The sequence below is a fragment of the Colias eurytheme genome, chromosome 3 (genome assembly GCF_061535395.1).
Source record: "Colias eurytheme isolate Ceu_HAF_F1 chromosome 3, ilColEury1 Martin Lab GWU primary, whole genome shotgun sequence".
NCBI lineage: Eukaryota > Metazoa > Arthropoda > Insecta > Lepidoptera > Pieridae > Colias > Colias eurytheme.
The window spans coordinates 1,975,757-1,993,295 of record NC_142982.1 but is presented as its reverse complement, the minus strand read 5'-3'; the positions used below and the strand labels follow the sequence as shown (position 1 = coordinate 1,993,295).

The 17,539-nt window shown below is 32.7% G+C and overlaps 1 protein-coding gene across 2 annotated transcripts in view; it reads left to right on the top strand.

Annotated features, from left to right (window-relative positions):
* Positions 1-236: 236 nt before the first annotated feature.
* Positions 237-17,539, top strand: part of N (neurogenic locus Notch protein) — a 135,478-nt gene continuing 118,175 nt past the window's right edge. For both annotated transcript variants that reach the window (XM_090119355.1, XM_090119354.1), the window contains exon 1: positions 237-580. In XM_090119355.1, the coding sequence (XP_089975481.1) occupies positions 472-580 (109 nt within the window). In that variant the 5' untranslated portion in view covers positions 237-471. The remainder of the gene's footprint in view (positions 581-17,539) is intronic.

The window sequence follows — 17,539 nt, the reverse complement described above, 5'->3', positions numbered from 1 at the left end:
AGTCAACATTCCTTCGCGTATCTTTGTATGTGTGCGTTACAGCGTTCTCACGGTTCTATTTCACTTGCAGGACTAATTCATAACATAAATAATATTCCAGTATTCTCAATTAGGTTAAATCTATTAGTTAAGTACTATTTCAGAGTCCCTACTGCCTGAATTAATAAAATACAAGCTGCGCGCACGCACACAAGCTTCGAGTCCGCCATTTTGATTTACCGTACGCTGTGTATTTACGAACAAAGCCGTCAGATGCGAGCGGGACGCGGCTGCGCATGTTCCTACCGGGTATTACGTTATATTTGAACGTGTTTACCGCTAAAATGACCAAAACACAAGTGTTTTCAACATAACAACAGTTCAAAAACAAAATGAAGTGTCAGTTCTTACTATTAGTTCCGTGAAGTGTGTAAAATTAAGTGTTGAAACGACAGAGAAGGAATAAAACAAATGTGTGTGATCCATGTGTGAATGTTGTGCTGCAAGATGTGGTCGAGAAACTTTATACCGGATTATGGGATTAAATTGTCCATCCTCCTTGTGCTGTCTGCGATAGCTGCTAGGATTGATGGCGTCGAAGGTAAGTGCAACAGACATCATGTAATTTAGAAGTGGTGGAGCTTATGAAAGCGCCGAGGGATAAACCGGCTTTGTTGTGTTGGCGCGCCGTTGTATGGAGCTTCGCGCGCGTCGTAAACATTTTCACCTGGCCGGTTTATACCTTGGTTCTCACACTACCTAGTACTTGTGTAACTAGTCGTTTTAAAAACGGGAGTGAAGTCTCATCGTGTTTTTTACATTTTAATTACACCGCCTCTGTTGATGTTGCTGCGATATTAATTACTTGGCTAAGCTATAAAACGTAGCTTTCGTTTTGCATTCTTTGAATCAATCGCGTATGTAATTACATACGCGATTGAGAATAATTATTCTAAATAACAATTCTAACTAAATAAAAGCTTTATATGATAATCATAAGAGACGCTGTATATTAACCATTCTACTAACAAGGTAGGTATACCTAATCAGTATAAAGAAAAACCAATCATATTGTTTTACGAATTGCATAATAAAGCTTGCAATCAATATTCTAAGCTAAAGGGCCAATCTTCAAGACTACTACCAAGGACATTGAAAGCACTAGATTTCGAAGATAAGATCACCAGTTCAATTCCCCACATAGCACGCACGACGAGCGACAAACTAACACGCGGAATACAAATTGTTACTTCTGTTTCGTATTCTAAACACTCACACACGATTTCTGTACTCCGCTCTTGGGCTGGTGTTTTTGAATATTGATCAAGTATTATTTTATTTTGTAGAAAGCACCACTTTAGACGAGAAATGTCCGAGAAAGTATTATCTGAATTCAAAACGTGTGCGCGTCATGTTCCCGAAATGTATAATTTGACTTTCCCTAATATTTTGTGGGGTAAAATAATGGATAGATTATTTTATACTGGTATAAAATATAGTTTGTAATTCACAAATCGCTGTCTAATAGGTATTATAGTACCTACCTATCATTTTCTAAGTAGAGAATACCATCAAACTTTTATCTGCTAAATGCTATCTGCTGCTTATTTTAAATACCTACCTATTTAAGAAAAGCTCTGTTTTCTATACTATTAAACTGACGATTCTGCATGACATGATTAAAATACCTACCTACCTATTAACTATTATAGAAAAACTACACTGATTTATATACAACCTATCAGTGTTTATAGCAATTGTCAAGTTTCTTTATTCATTACTAGCGACCCGCCCCGGCTTCGCACGGGTGCAATGCTGATACTAAATAGGTACACTACAGAAAAATTGTGAACGTTGTATAGGTATAAAAATATAGCGGCCCGCTCCGGCCTCCGGCATCGCACGGGTATAAAATACATAGCCGAGCGGCCGCAAACGCTACGTCCTGCAATTTTTAAATCTGTAATATCTTCGAAAATATTCACTTAAATCATACGGTGTAAAGGGCCATATAGATCTATATTAAATGAACAATGTATCCATGGTATTTAATTGGTTAAGGATTAATGCTGTATTGGTTAAAATCGCTTCGAAAATTAGCCATTATTTGTCGTAAAAAGTAAATGACAAAAAAAAGTTATTGTGGGTTATCCATAAGAGATAGACATATACCATCGCGGACTTTTCTGTAGACCTTTTCAATGTGTATAATACTTAGTACATTATTTTGATAAAACTCGTAGGGTTCAGCCTGCGTTTGCAATGTAAGCGGAATAAATGTAATTTTTTACGACATCACATTAGAAACCTCAAAAATAACAGTACTTCTCCACTACTTAATGGATCTTATTATACATATAAACCTTCCTCTTGAATCACTCTATCTATTAAAAAAAACCGCATCAAAATCCGTTGCGTAGTTTCAAAGATTTAAGCGTACAAAGGGACATAGGGACATAGGGACAGGGAAAGCGACTTTGTTTTATACTACGTGAAACCTGCTTACTTTGCCACTTTTTCATGTGTCAAAAAGTTTGATTCGCTTTAAAAAAATATAATTGTATGAAAACGTAATGAGTAACCTGCACGTAGACGTAGTAAATTTCATGAAAATTTACATTATTACTAAATATCTATTTCATTTTTGTAAATTATAATATTTTAAGCATAAAAACAATTATGGCAAAGTTAGCTGTCACTTCTGGTAAATTTGCCATATGAAAGAAAAAATGAAATTTTTGGAGTTTATGAGGTTAAAAAGTAATATATTTGCACTCTTCCTATATCCCGTAAAATAAAGTAAAAACTTTATATTATTTAGCACTGGTAATTTAACTCTCTAAGTAGGTGGCAAATTCACCAACCTTTCCAAAATATTTCCTTTATAAGAAGAAGTTAGGGTTAGGGTTGTCAAATAAAAATGTTTTCGTAGTAGGAACAATTTAGTAAAAGTAAAAAAAAAACATAATCAATTACTTCTTAACTTTGAATTGTTTTACATAATAAAACAAAAATTGTATTCATTAAACTAACTAACTTTTTTTTTAATATCACACATTACACGACATTCCTAAAAGATTTAAACAATGACAAATTCTTATTTATATGATCTTGATTGAATATAAAAATTGTTATTTTAAACTTGATAGGAACCAATCCAATCAAGTTTTAAAATCCGTTTGTACACATTATTTCCTATTAGCTGTACTTTATGTGTCTCTATTTCTTTTAAGTGTGCAATAAATAATTAAATAAATAAATACCTTTTGTAAAACAACCTTCATTTAAGCACATGCACTGGGTATTTCATACCTGGCTACCTATTTATATTTTTTTTTCACCAGTCAGTAGGTACTTACAATGACAATTTAATTAAAATATTCATCAGAAATTTTGTGGCAGCCCTAACCTCCAACAAAACATGGCAAAGTCACCATCACAGACGTTGTGATTGGGGTTGTTGAATTTACCAATACCAATTGCGAAGTAAAGGTAGCTTGTAGCACAGTAAATCAGCTTTTATTTAGCTACAGAACATTATGTTAACATAATATCAAAAAAATACTTACGTAGGCAATGCTTTTCCCGTTTGTTTTTGTAAAAGTTCCGGAGCACTAAGTTTCATACCGCCAACATTCGAAAAAAGTAACCGCCGAAAATGACATCTCAAAAACAAGCTGGGTTGCCACATCTATTCGGTGTTGCCATTTAACTCATAAATTTTACTATACAGGCATGCATACATGACAAAAAACTGATATTAAGATGTGACTACAGTTTTTCCCTCAGAAGTTGGCTATGGCAAAGTCTGCAACCGTTGGCAAAGCTAGCAGGTTTTACCGGTATGTAGTGATAATTTAAAATATGTAGGTATTTAATCGTAATTATAGCTTAGGATGACTAACTTACTAGAAAATCCTTATATAAAAGTCACTAATACTGGTCCTTGGTACCTTTTTAATGTTCATTATTATGTCATTATTTGTTATTTTAATCTTACTTCTAAGAAAGACCAATAATTCTTACGGCGCGACGCTTTAAAAGCTTAGGTACCTATATCTAAGAGAACAGTAAATCGAAGCCATAACAATTAACTAATTCGGCTGTAAATCCCGAAACAATAACAAGTGATATTGTTCTTAGAATTTACTTACACGTATTCGCGGTAAAATATATTATGTTTTTTAAATAGGTACCTTCGACATTAATAGGCGACTCGTGCAAGTTCCCGCTAGTTACGGCATTTGTTCCCAGTTACACAATTAACATTCTGATAATTGCAAATAAATTGCAAACTGTTTAAAAATCGCGACGTGTTTAGTTACAACGAAACGGTGCGCTTGTTGAACAAGCATGTCGGGCCAATTTAAAAACAATCTCAATTAGCGTTCAATTGTCTATATTCCATTGTCAATTTGAGTGTTCTATTTTCAAAAACGGCGCCAAAATTTTTTTTTCTATTTCATAATATGCCTAACTTTTTTTTGTATGTGCCAGTTCCGCAAACATTTTTAAAATATTTTTAGATTGTTGATTAAACATTTTTAATATTTTGTATTTAGTTATGTAAATACAAAAACTTTTTTTGTTAATTGCATTAGTAAATTGCATTGGATAGTAAATTGTAAATAATGTAATACAAAATAGCATAATGTAATTTGAAATTTCGATTTAAATTTTATTTGTAAATATAATGAAATATTTTTAATAAACTAATGATTATTATAAATGTTAAAATGTAACAATACCTGATACACTTTATTTTTATTAGAACCCACTTAATACTATTTCAAAATAATAATTATGCATCCCGCCCTCCGCTATCACAATCAGACCATCTAACAAATGCTGCGTAAAAAGTTATTTATACATGGCAATATGTGCAAAATTTGCCATGTGTGTCCTTATGCCCCTATCAATAAAAAAAAATAAAGGGCCGCCATTACGCGTGCATTGTGTTCAAGAGCAGCATCCTTGTCGCGATGTCGGGAATACATTGATCGTTAAATGTATAATGGGTACCTTCCGATGACGAAATGTTTTAAAAAATGTTGCCTGCTATGATATTTCTGAATAAAAATGTTATAGAAATAAATAAAGAGGATATTTGGGCTGATTGTATATATCTAAAATAATGATAAATCTATTAATTAGTTAGCTTTTCGCCCGTTAAAAATTTTTCTTGAAAGTTTTTCTAATTTTATTAGTCCCTTTCGCCGTGCTTGGCCTATAGGTAATTGTTTAAACTACTACATTTTTATAAAACTTTCATTTAAAGCCTTACTTACCCATATTCAAAGTAATTGCTACATATTTTACACACAGATAATATAAAATTGCTTAACCCGCTATATTTAGTAGCAAAACCAGTTGATGAAAAGAAATAAAATATAGGTAGCGTAAGGTAAAGATTAATGAAAGGCACCAGAGATGTTGGGTTTATCTTTATGAGATAATGAAGGATATAATAGTTTACATCTGCAATTTGCATGCGGCGTTATCGCTTTATTTTGTCGTAAAATATCTCGAAGAATTGTCTTGGTTTGTCTTACAAAGTTTTATAGGTAAACCCTTGTGAGATGTGGCACATATACAATACACATCTGATATATTATTTAGTTCATGACGTTTTAAGGTATTGTACGATTAATTGATTGTAGAACTAAGCGGATGTAAGAAAATTAAATTTTATTAAATTCTTAATACAAATATGTTTCTAATGCAAGGAAATGATAAAATAGCATTCAGTTTTCCCAAAAAGGCGATTGTAGTTTAAAATTTTATAGGTATGGAGTAACTAAAAGTCCACATGTCGTATATGGCCATAATACCGATTCGAAACATCGGTTTTCTTATGAAATCGATTAACACATTAATCGATATGAAGTGCATGTCTATATTGAGTGTCTGCAAAAAGTTTAGTTTTAATAAATTCAAATTATGCTTGTAATTGCAGATATTTATCTATGTATGGATTTAAGCCCAATTTTCGTCAATTATTGTCAATTAATAAATATTCAGAATTTGTAGTTCTCATAATTTTTAAATGTGCATTAAAATATGTATATTTATTATCGTCTTTGCTTTGCTGATGTTTTTCATACATTGACTGTTTTTTCACATAAAGCATACATATAGGGGCGTGCTATAAAATTGAGGTTTCTTACAACATACGAGCGACTAGTTTTTTTTTTTATTACGTGGCTTTGTCTGGGAAAACAACGTTTCTCATGCGAAAGTGCGCTATTGTATTAAGATATGAATGTTTGTTAACCATTTTTGTAACTCGTAAATTATCTTTTTTCGATCATTAATTGAGCACGCGGGGAGGTTCCTGGTTGTAATTGATTTTTTGTTGAGTACCGCATTCGTTAAATATTTAGCGATGTATTGGTTGAATATTGGTTTTATGTAGTAGGTACCTATACGCGGAAAATAATATGCTTTTTAAATTTAAAATTTCGTAGTGTACGGACTTTATAAAATAATTTATAATACATAAAAATAAATATTAATAGAAAAATTATTTTTATTTGAAATAAAATTGGCACGAATATGCAAAGCACGTTAATTTTATAGACCTGTCAAGAAACTCAAGTTTTATAGACACTAAATTATATCTCATATTACAATCAAACTTGTTAACCTTAAAATTGATACAAATACAAATTCTTATATATCCTATATTAAAACTTATAACTTAAATAATATTCCTTCTAAATAGACACAAATTGACGTAACAAAAATGCGTCGACACAAAACCCGTTCAGCATCCGTGGCTATGTTTGCGCAACCCGAGTCAACCATTGGAGTCAACACTGCAGGTATACTTGAGTTCCAACTCAGAACTTTCAAGCTTTCGGGGATTGTATTTTAGGGGTTATAATATCACGTTTAACTCCAATTCACATTTATGTGGCACGGAACAACGTTAAAACAAATAATGTATATTATAATATAAAATAATGTTCTTTCTGTATGATTATTTGCTGTATCCGAGTCTGTAGGATTTAAATTTTTGTGTGTATGTCCTATCTGTATGTACCTGTCCTGCCTATCTACTAATATCTACTATAGTACCTACTTGCCATAGATATTAATGTAATGTATCAATACAATTATTCGCCTGCGACATTTATATTTTATACGTCATTTTGACAGACCAGACAAACATACACACATAAACATGTACCTACTACCTATGCTTGCGTAAGTATTAAGTACTAACTGTTACTAAATTCTCTTAAAATCATCTTCACACCTGCCCGCTTACGCGTTGCAATCACCACGCTAACTCTATAGACACATATTATCCAGAAAGCCAGACGATTCCGGGAATCGAATGTGTACACATCGCCTATAACAATGCGCTTGCGCTGGTGTCACGAACCACAAACAACGAGGTTTGAGTAAACACGACTTGGAAATATATTTGAAAATAATTGAAAAAGAAATAGTTTTAGACCTTAGATCGATGTTTGAAATTGGATCAGGATGTTTTCTTGTTAATAACATAATACAGCTTAATAACATTAATAATAAAAAAACAATATAAATAAAATCGCTATATTTTGAAGTTTAGTCGAATAATTTTCCGTAAATGTAGGTACAATTCTTAATGACAATAATTAATAACTTTGAAATTGACAAACAGTTTGTAACAACTTAACAAGTAACAACATAGCCCTTTTTCAAACGAATTTGCCATGCCCATAATCTACAAAAAAATATTCTTTACTTACAAATAATTTTCCTTTCCATCTCAATAATCTCAACTAAGTCTCATAAGCGACAAAATTGGTGTTTAAATACAGATTTAAAGAAATCATTGAAATTTATGATAATCAACATAATTTATTGAAGTCTTGAATATATATTGTTAATATTTCGTGAATACCAATGAAGGTATCTTTTAAAACCAGTTTCATAGTAATTCGATAGGCAAATAGCTTTGTATTAACATTATTTGTGCTTTTATCTAACTCGGGGTCACGGGTTCTGTTCCCACGTGTCGAGTTTTCCAAATAGTATTAATGGGTTTATCAAATAAGCGATTATGAGGCTTTTTGTTTTAAAATATGGGCTTTTATACGTTTTGAGGTTAGGTTAGGTCAATAGATTGGACTTTGAAGGGTTTGTTTTGATTGTATAGGTACACTTTAAGATTGCATTACCACTTAAATAAAATAAGGATACTTTATTGTATTATCTTCTTCTATCTTCTTCTTCTTCTTCTTCTTATATATAAAAATGAATCGCAAAATGTGTTGGTAAGCGCATAACTCGAGAACGGCTGAACCGATTTCGATAATTCTTTTTTTATTATATTCCTTGAAGTACGAGGATGGTTCTTATGTAGAGAAAACGTAAATATTATGTACCACGGGCGAAGACGGGGCGGACCGCTAGTAGCATTTCTAAATATTTCTACCTATTATTTTCCACAAAACCTATGCTCTTCTAAAAATGATTTTAATAATAATTATGATTGTAGTAGTAACATCGAAAATCCTATTAAAAATAGCAAATAAAAATTCTCGATCTAAAAGCATACTAATATATTCGTCTTGCCCCACTAAAGCTCAGGTTTACCAACGCCTGCTAACAGTAATGGCGGAAGATCTAAAAGCAATCTTTATCGAGATTTATTGCCTGCCCACTCTACCCTACTTGCATGTAACAATGCAACACATGAGATAGTGCAATTACTCGGACTTGTTCGATTTATAAGGTAGCCAAGCTATTCGTTGATTAAGGAAAAGTTCATTGAATGTAGGCTTTATTATCTGTGCGAAATGTCATCAAAATCATACTAGCGATATGTAATCACTACATAGTATAAAACAAAGTCGCTTTCTCTGTCCCTATGTCCCTTTGTATGCTTAAATCTTTAAAACTACGCAAGGGATTTAGATGCAGTTTTTTTATAGATAGAGTGTTTATCAAGGAAGGTTTTTGTATATAATTTATTAGGTTTTAGGCAAAGCGGGCGAAGCCGCGGGCGGAAAGCTAGTTTAGTATAAACTAAAACAGGTAAAAAATCATATTATGCTACTTATTCGCAATAAAATATAATCATACATTTTTAAGAAAATATAAAACATTGGTCCGGATTGGCAAAAAGACGCCGGTTCAGAACCTTGCCTCGAAATCGATTTTTAATTCTTTTAAAAATTTTCATTTTAAAAGCGCTTGGCAAAATATAATAATTAAATTAAAAACACAAATGAAGTCTCTTTATAAGTGAAAGTATTTTGAAATCAATCCAAAATTTGATGCTTCATTTGCTTCTAAGGCGCGGGACATATACCTACAAGCGGCGCGGGCGCGGCGCGCCGCGGGCGCGCTGCCGGCGTGCATCGGGTGCGCTATTGGCATTTTGTATGAAATAATTTTGGAAAGGCGCAACCTTGGCACAACCGCGGCGTGCCGTCTCGACTCCTGTCCAAAATTCTTTCATACAAAATGAATAAGAAGGACGTGGTGCAAAACAGATTCAAGAGGTGCGCTTATGGCACGCCCGCGCCCGCGCCGCTTGTGTTTGACCCGCGCCTAAAGGATATGTCAGAACACTCAAAAAATAGATGCTAAAATAGATACAGAATTCTCTTGAAATATAAATCTAGACAAGCCTTAGATCTAGGTTATTATTAATACCTTTCACGACTAATAAGCTCGTACAACTCGTTCAAGTATAAAATAATAAACCTACATTTTAATACTGGTTTGTTCATATTATTATAATCTATCTAGATATTTATAGGTCATTGCCCATTTAGGTAAATGTATATTTATTTTGTTTTGGGAAAATTCCATCAAATTCTATTACGATTTCTTTCGTTCTTTATAATATTACTAGCTTTTCGTCCGCAGCTTCGCCCGCTTATTTTTTAACTCAATAAATTATATAAGTCATTCATAAACCCAAAATCTAATTTAAACAGGTAGTTTAAGTATATGTTTGAGTACAAGTATAACAATAATGGAATAACGGTGCTACCATCAGGAAAGCATTAGCAAACATCAATCATAGTGACTACGGTGTATGCCTGAGGACTCTTCATCAGTAATAACTAATAACTAAAGAACTTAGAAGCAGTTCTAAGTAATATGTAACATTGCAGAACTCATTTTTAAAAATTAAGCTTTCAAGTCTGTAAACCTAGTCAGGTTAAGTGAATGTGAGGGTATAAAAGTAATTGAAAATTGAGTTTTTTATTATTTACTTCTATCATCATAAAGATCATTTTATCGAATTTTAGGAAAACAATCGACAAAGTGACTAACTAGTAGGTAAAGATTCCAGTTGACCCATCGAAAAAATATAGCTTTAATGGGTGCTCGGTTTCTTTCACACTCAAGTTATTTTACAAGAGTAAGAGAGACACAAAATACAGTTTTTTAACAGTTATAAAGCTACATTTAATCCAGCATATTGAAGTTTTCTACACTATGACAACCTGACAACGTCTAGCCAGTGCCCTACTGAGCAATTATTTCATAATCCAATTAAATTTAGACGAGTGACCTTATTGCATTAGTGACATGAAAATTACTGGGCTGACTGTTAATCTGGTTATGTACTTGTAATATTATAAATGCGAAACTGTCTGCCTGTCTATCTATAGTACCTATTCACTGAAGGCCTTTTGATGACGTTTTGTAAAGATTTTCAATTTGCAAGTTGAACGCCCCAGCATGGAAAAAAGTCAATGCAGTCGTAGTTTGGAGAGGATGAAAGGCCAATACAAAGTTGTTGACAAATAGTAAATTTATCATCACAATTGTAATCTCTAATGAAATCTATTACAATCCCTCTTTGACAATAATCCTTACCATACATCGTCAAAGTAGTCCATCATCATCAGCCCATATATATTCCCACTGCTAGGACACGGGCCTTCTATAATATGGCCCTAGTACTTAACATAAACAAGTTGCCAGTTGCCTAGTCTACGAGTTAAATGAATTTTTGTCACAAATCGTCCACAAATTATAAAAAAATAAATCATCCTTGCCAAGTTTAAACATTGTTCACAAAGTGTTGGGCCTTATACACGCGCAAAAAATCCTTCACAAACGAACATACGTCTCAACATATAACAAAGCGCAGGGTATCAGTGGTTGCGGTGTCCGGCGGAAGAGATAGCCGGTTCGAATCGCCGGATACCATCTCGGAAGCGGACCGTGTGAATGTATCTTGTGTATAAGACACTTTGGTGGATTCATTTGGCATTGAACATACTTTTTGAGTGGATTTGTACGGGGTAAATAGCACATTTTTATAAAGTATCCAAAATGGATAAATAATGTCGGTGAAGTAGCAGGAAAAGATGTCAAAAATGATTCTTAAGTTAACTAACAATTACATATCTTATTTCCAAGAACGAACATAGGTACAATCCAGACAATCGAGCCAATTACAGAATGTAGAACATCAATCTATTCTTGCATTTCTAGCCTATGTGTAACGGCCAATCGTATCTAATATTCGCATTGGTCAAAACCGAATAAACTTTTAACCAACCTCTTCTACTCCAAACGACGTAAATGCACTCAAAGGTCCCCTAAAAATCATTACTATCTAACAAAACAATAAAACAATACAAAAATATTCTCAACATAACAAAAAGTCAGTAAATTCTATTGTTTAAAAGCAAGCAACGCAGGTGCACAAAACTACACGTGCTCAGTAAATGGGCACTTGATGTTAACCATAGCTTTTTCATGCTTTTCTGCCCTTTCTAATTATTGTATTTGGGACCTAACCACTTGAACTAATGTTGTTTACCAAGATATGACCCTACACATGGACATATTTAAAATATTCTCCAGCATATAAATTACGTGTGAAGGGTTTATTGAAAAAACAGCATATTATCTTTACTTTAAATTATTTTAAACATTTCATATGATAACAGATACCACTCCACTAAGCATATAATCTAAGTATCCAGTTATGTTCTAGAAAAATAATAAAAATATGTACTCCCTCCATTATCCTTACCTTTTGTAACTGATAATGTCAGAATACGTACTTCTCAAGAATCAAATAGGCAAGAATTACCTAGAATCATGACAAGATAAACAGACGCCTCGGTCCATCCCTGTCTATATTTTTCGATAACACACTGATCTTACAAAGAACAGACTCCCAATATTTACAAACAGCACCGGAAGGCATTTCCTGCTATTGATTCGTACTACCTGCTCCACTTGAAAATGTTTTGTTTTACTGCCCTGTTAATTTTCAACTTAGGATGCTTTCGAGATTGCGTGATAAGTGTACCGTTATTTTACTAATGACAAATAGTTGAAATGGGAGCAAAATTCAATGCTGGCTTTCTGCGAATGAATTTTAGCGAGTTGTTATTGTGAATAAAACGTTTACTTCAGAATACTCAATAGTTAGTTAGACAAAGAATTGAGAAAAAAAATTAACTTAGCCTAACTATTATGTATTTTATTTAGCCCTCTGTCATGACGCGTAATCTAACCTATTGAAGACATTTTTGTTTTCACTATCTTATGTATTTACACATAAAAGGCTACAGAGGAAAAGCATGAAAAATATGAGCCACAATTAATGGAATGATCAATTTTACGAACAAACTTGTGACATAATCTCTAACGAACTAACCTCAAAAGTTGGACTGAAAATGATTATCATCAAGTGTGTGAAAACAATCTCCACAACGAAGATTCACACTAAAAATAAAGCGTCTTGTGTAAGCGCTAAGCTCAAAGACAGGAAAAATAGATACATTAGCACTGTAGTCAGATAATAATACATTCAGCTCTGATTGTAATTGCTCTGCGCACCAGCTGCTCTGATTGCTACTGAGCAGTCACGAAGATGTACCTACTTGATAAGTATTCTATGTTATTTAAAAGTAAAACATCTCAGACTGTATTTCTTTGACTTTTGGTAGAAGATAAAAAATTAGAGATACTTTTATAGGTTATTTTTTTTAGGTGGTATAGGCGTGATTTGATGAGTTTTGGAACAGTTTGGCTTGTAATGTCTAATCGTTTCCGGGGGAAAAAGTAACAGACATATTCCAAACAAAAATGTATTTATGGTATTAGATAAATATAGCGCTTATTTTTGGAATCTAGATAACTTAAATTTTCACAAAAAAAAAGCTTAAAAAATTGTACTTAAAATTATATTTCGTACCAATACTTATTTCTATATCATAGTATACATATATTCCTATCACAAACTATCATATTACTCCACAGCATCAAGATAAAATAAACATATTTCACCAAAATGTAAAATGCGTTCAGGAACGCGTCGAAAGATGCGCCCCTGCGCCCTTTCTACCTGACTAGGCCCGCACCCGGCGCGCGCAGGTGGCCGGCGTGAGCCTATATTATGTTATATTTTTTGGTTATTGTACAGTATATTTTTATTTTTTGGTTTTAGTGATTTATTTTTGTGTATTAAGTTATCTTATTTATAAAACAATTACAATTTTGTGATTATATTAACTCTTGGTTTACGATTTTTATGTATGTCTATCTACCTATATCAAATATCTCTCTAATTGATTAAAACGGTTTAAATTTTTGGTCAAATCATTGATTGAATGCATTTGTTGCGAAAAAGAGATAGCGCTATGCTAAACGTATGTTCTATCCTTATTACACATCGTAATTTGGCTACTACCATAGACTACAAATACACGTTTTTTTTTATCAGAACTAACAGTCCAGTAAATTAATCTGATAGTGTAACAAAAAAAAACTAAACATAGTTCAAAATAACATATTACTAGGATTAATAAGTATTGTTTTATTTCCTATCTGTTTCTATTAAGAACAAAAAGTAACTAGTTACTAATTTTTTCCCGCGTACCACCATATATTTACCAGTAACGGCTTATTCGTTTCCGCCAAGTCTATGATTGGACAATCTTGTGTTGAAATAATTCAATTTCACATGTAAGTCAATTATCTATTATTATATTGTAATTTTCCTAATCTAAATCTGTAGGTCACCTTGAAAATGTGACAAAATAAGCTCAATTATTTACCGAAATTGCAAATTTGCTGCGACTGCTATTATGGACATTTTAGACATGATAAATTATAGTCTATTATCTATTTTAAATAGTGACATGCTCTAAAAAGTAAATTCATTTTATTTATATATTGCTTATCCGTTTCTTTAAAAAAGGAAGATAAAAAAAATGTACCGATCATTTTAAAGTATATCGCGTTTTTCTTCATGTACTTATATCTTTCATTCAAAAATCCCAGTTACATTTTATAAATGTATAGAAAAAAATATATTATGCATAGGGTCAAGAATCTATAATACAAACTTTCAAAACAATCTTGATACTATAACCATATTTAGGGATAATTTGAACTTAAGCCCATCGCGTGACCGATCTCGGAGAAAGCTCTTAAATCCTACTTATCTTCTCAACACGCACTTCCATAGGAAATTGATAATAAATGTCCTTATAATATTTATAATTTGGGAACTTTCTAGACGCGTTCTTGGAAATGTATGAACAAAATTCAGAGTCGTGAATAATTGTTAGATTAATGAATAATGTATACGAAGCCTAATATCAAATTGAAGTTCCATAATTTCATATTCTTATACTTCTATGTTTAAAAAAATTAGTTTGTTAAATTTTCATAAGTATAAAAAAATCCTTCGTTTATTTTCCCGCGAAAACCATTTCTTTAATTGTATTATAATCTAACAATTAGGTATCTAATTAAAACTCAGCTAATCTTCTTCTTATATATAAAAATGAATCGCAAAATGTGTTGGTAAGCGCATAACTCGAGAACGGCTTAACCGATTTCGATAATTATTTTTTTATTATATTCCTTGAAGTACGAGGATGGTTTTTATGTAGAGAAAATGTAAATATGTACCACGGGCGAAGCCGGGGCGGACCGCTAGTCTATCATATAAAAATGAATCGCAAAATGTGTTGGTAAGCGCATAACTCGAGAACGGCTGAACCGATTTCGATAATTCTTTTTTTATTATATTCCTTGAAGTACGAGGATGGTTTTTATGTAGAGAAAACGTAAATATGTACCACGGGCGAAGCCGGGGCGGACCGCTAGTTACCCATAAAACAACTTACGTTGATCAATAGTTTTGAATTGCATCCAGGTGAAAGGTTAAAACACAATACACACAGACCTATTCAAGTCTATTTCTAACAATACATACATAACTGTAACATTTCTAGCCCATTACGAGGATATAGAAAACGTGAAGCGGTTATTGTAAGACCTATATGGAGATATAAGGTCATTTCCATACAAATATAGGCACTATTCGATTTAATTAAATACCTTATGCATGAGTATTGAGCTCTTAGAATGGTGTTTCTTTTGTTTTAATATTGACATAACCTTGAAATATGTTATGGGAAAAGACCGCTTATTCTATTTCAGAAAAGCATTCCATTTTCAAAATACAACAGTACAGATAAAATATATTCCTAACTTTTTTTTAGTATAGCAAAGGAATTATATAGAGCTGTTACTTGGATTAACATACTATTAGTAAGGAACGACGGCAATACAGCACCAAAAGGTTAATCAGTTTTAAGGCCGATTAGTCGTTATTAGGAGCGAAGATTACTCCAATTATAGTAATGACCTGCATAAAATGTTTTGGTATCATTAGCTACGAATAGCGTCCCAAATTAAGATATTAAAACCGGATTTTAACGGTATGGTAGTACACGGTGTAGTTTGCATGAAGCTTGAATGATGAATGATATACTGTATCTATACGTTCTGTATAGAATGTCATATTATGTATTACTTTTTAATGATGGCAATATATGAATGGCTATGAAGCTATCTGTTGACCCGTGCTGACAGTGAAATATAAACTTTAATACAAGGTATTGAAGGCTAATCTTCACTTGCCTGTTAGGAAGTCGAAGTATGGAAAATATAGGCATAAATTGACAAGGGACTTGAGTGTGTACTTGTGTCATGCAAATTGGACAGTCTGCATGACAGCGGCCAGTTTATGAAAGCCAAGCTTATTCGTAATTATAACGGCTACGGTATGGTAATGCTAGTGAGTTATGGCCCTTTCCCCGAGGTGAGAATAGGCTTTAGGTGGGCAGTAATGATTGGTTGCTATGGCAACGTTCGTTTTAAAACAACTAACGGTGTCCTTAAGCTGTTTCGAAAATAGCCCGCCAAGTGTTGGTTAGACATTTTTCGTAGCGGAAAATTGGATACTTATGAAAAAATACACATAAACTAATAATTTGATTGACTTCAGGATTATATATGGCAATATTTTTAACCTAATAGGTAAAAAATTGTGTGATGTAGACGTTATAAACCAATAGTTTTATATTAAGATGAAACGACTTAATATAAAACTTCGTATTTTATAGAGATAACACATTAACACAGACCATTCGCCAAACGGGTTTTATTTCGAAATTTTATTAGTCAATAATTCACGAAGGAGTTCAACAAACTGGTGAAATTGTATACAATATGGTTTAGTTTTTAATTATACGAAAATGTGTCTTATACTTTGAAAATTAGAGGTCAAAATTGGGTAGAAACTTGGACGATTCGTGCATGATTAATTAGAAGATTCCGCCTCTAACGATATTTATTGTTGGAAATGATATTACTAGCTTAATGGAGTATGGGAATTGATTACAAGAGTATTCAATCGTTTTTCTTTATACGTGACATGTAATTTAAGTTCCGTGAAATATTACTGGGAAGCAATAGCTTAAGAACAAGGCCATTTCGTTTTTGGACGATGAGCTTTCCAAGTTGTTGTTTAAGATTTGGACCGTGTGATAATGTTGATTAGAGCTAAAGCTCTTCTTGTATTCGTTAAAATACCTTCAGAATGAAAGCTTTTTGTAATCTATACTAATATTATAAAGAGGAAAGGTTTGTATGTATGTATGTATGTATGGTTTTCACGCATAAACTACTGGACCGATTTTGATGAAATTTGGCACAGATAATCTTTAGACCCTGAGAAAGAACATAGGCTACCTTTTATTGCGAAATATGTACCACGATCGAAGCCGGGGCGGACCGCTAGTCTAAATAATAAAATAGAATTTACGAACATAGATAACATTTGCAATGTTTTAAGGAAAGTTTGGTATTAATATAATATTTTCATACTCTTTCAACTCGATGTGTACATAAAAATTCAATTAAAATGATTAATAGTTCGCCGCAAATTGATTTCTCGATCCGTAATTAACTCGATCGCTTTTTGTTACATCTCACTTCGTTCGAACTTTGACCTAGCTAACCGCCTCTTTAACGGTACAGCCGTGTCGGAGATTCGTTTATGGTCCATAACACTGTCACTTTATTGTCTAGGTTTATCTCTATTTACGTGTTTCGTGTTTGAACACGATAAGTTTCGTGGTACTGTGTGTTTGTTCCTTTGCTGTGTTCCGGTCATGTTTAGTAGATAGGTACATACGGATGGGTTTTGAGATAAATACATTTAGAAATGTGAATTGAAGATACAAATAATAATTATATGCTTTTTAAACCAATAACT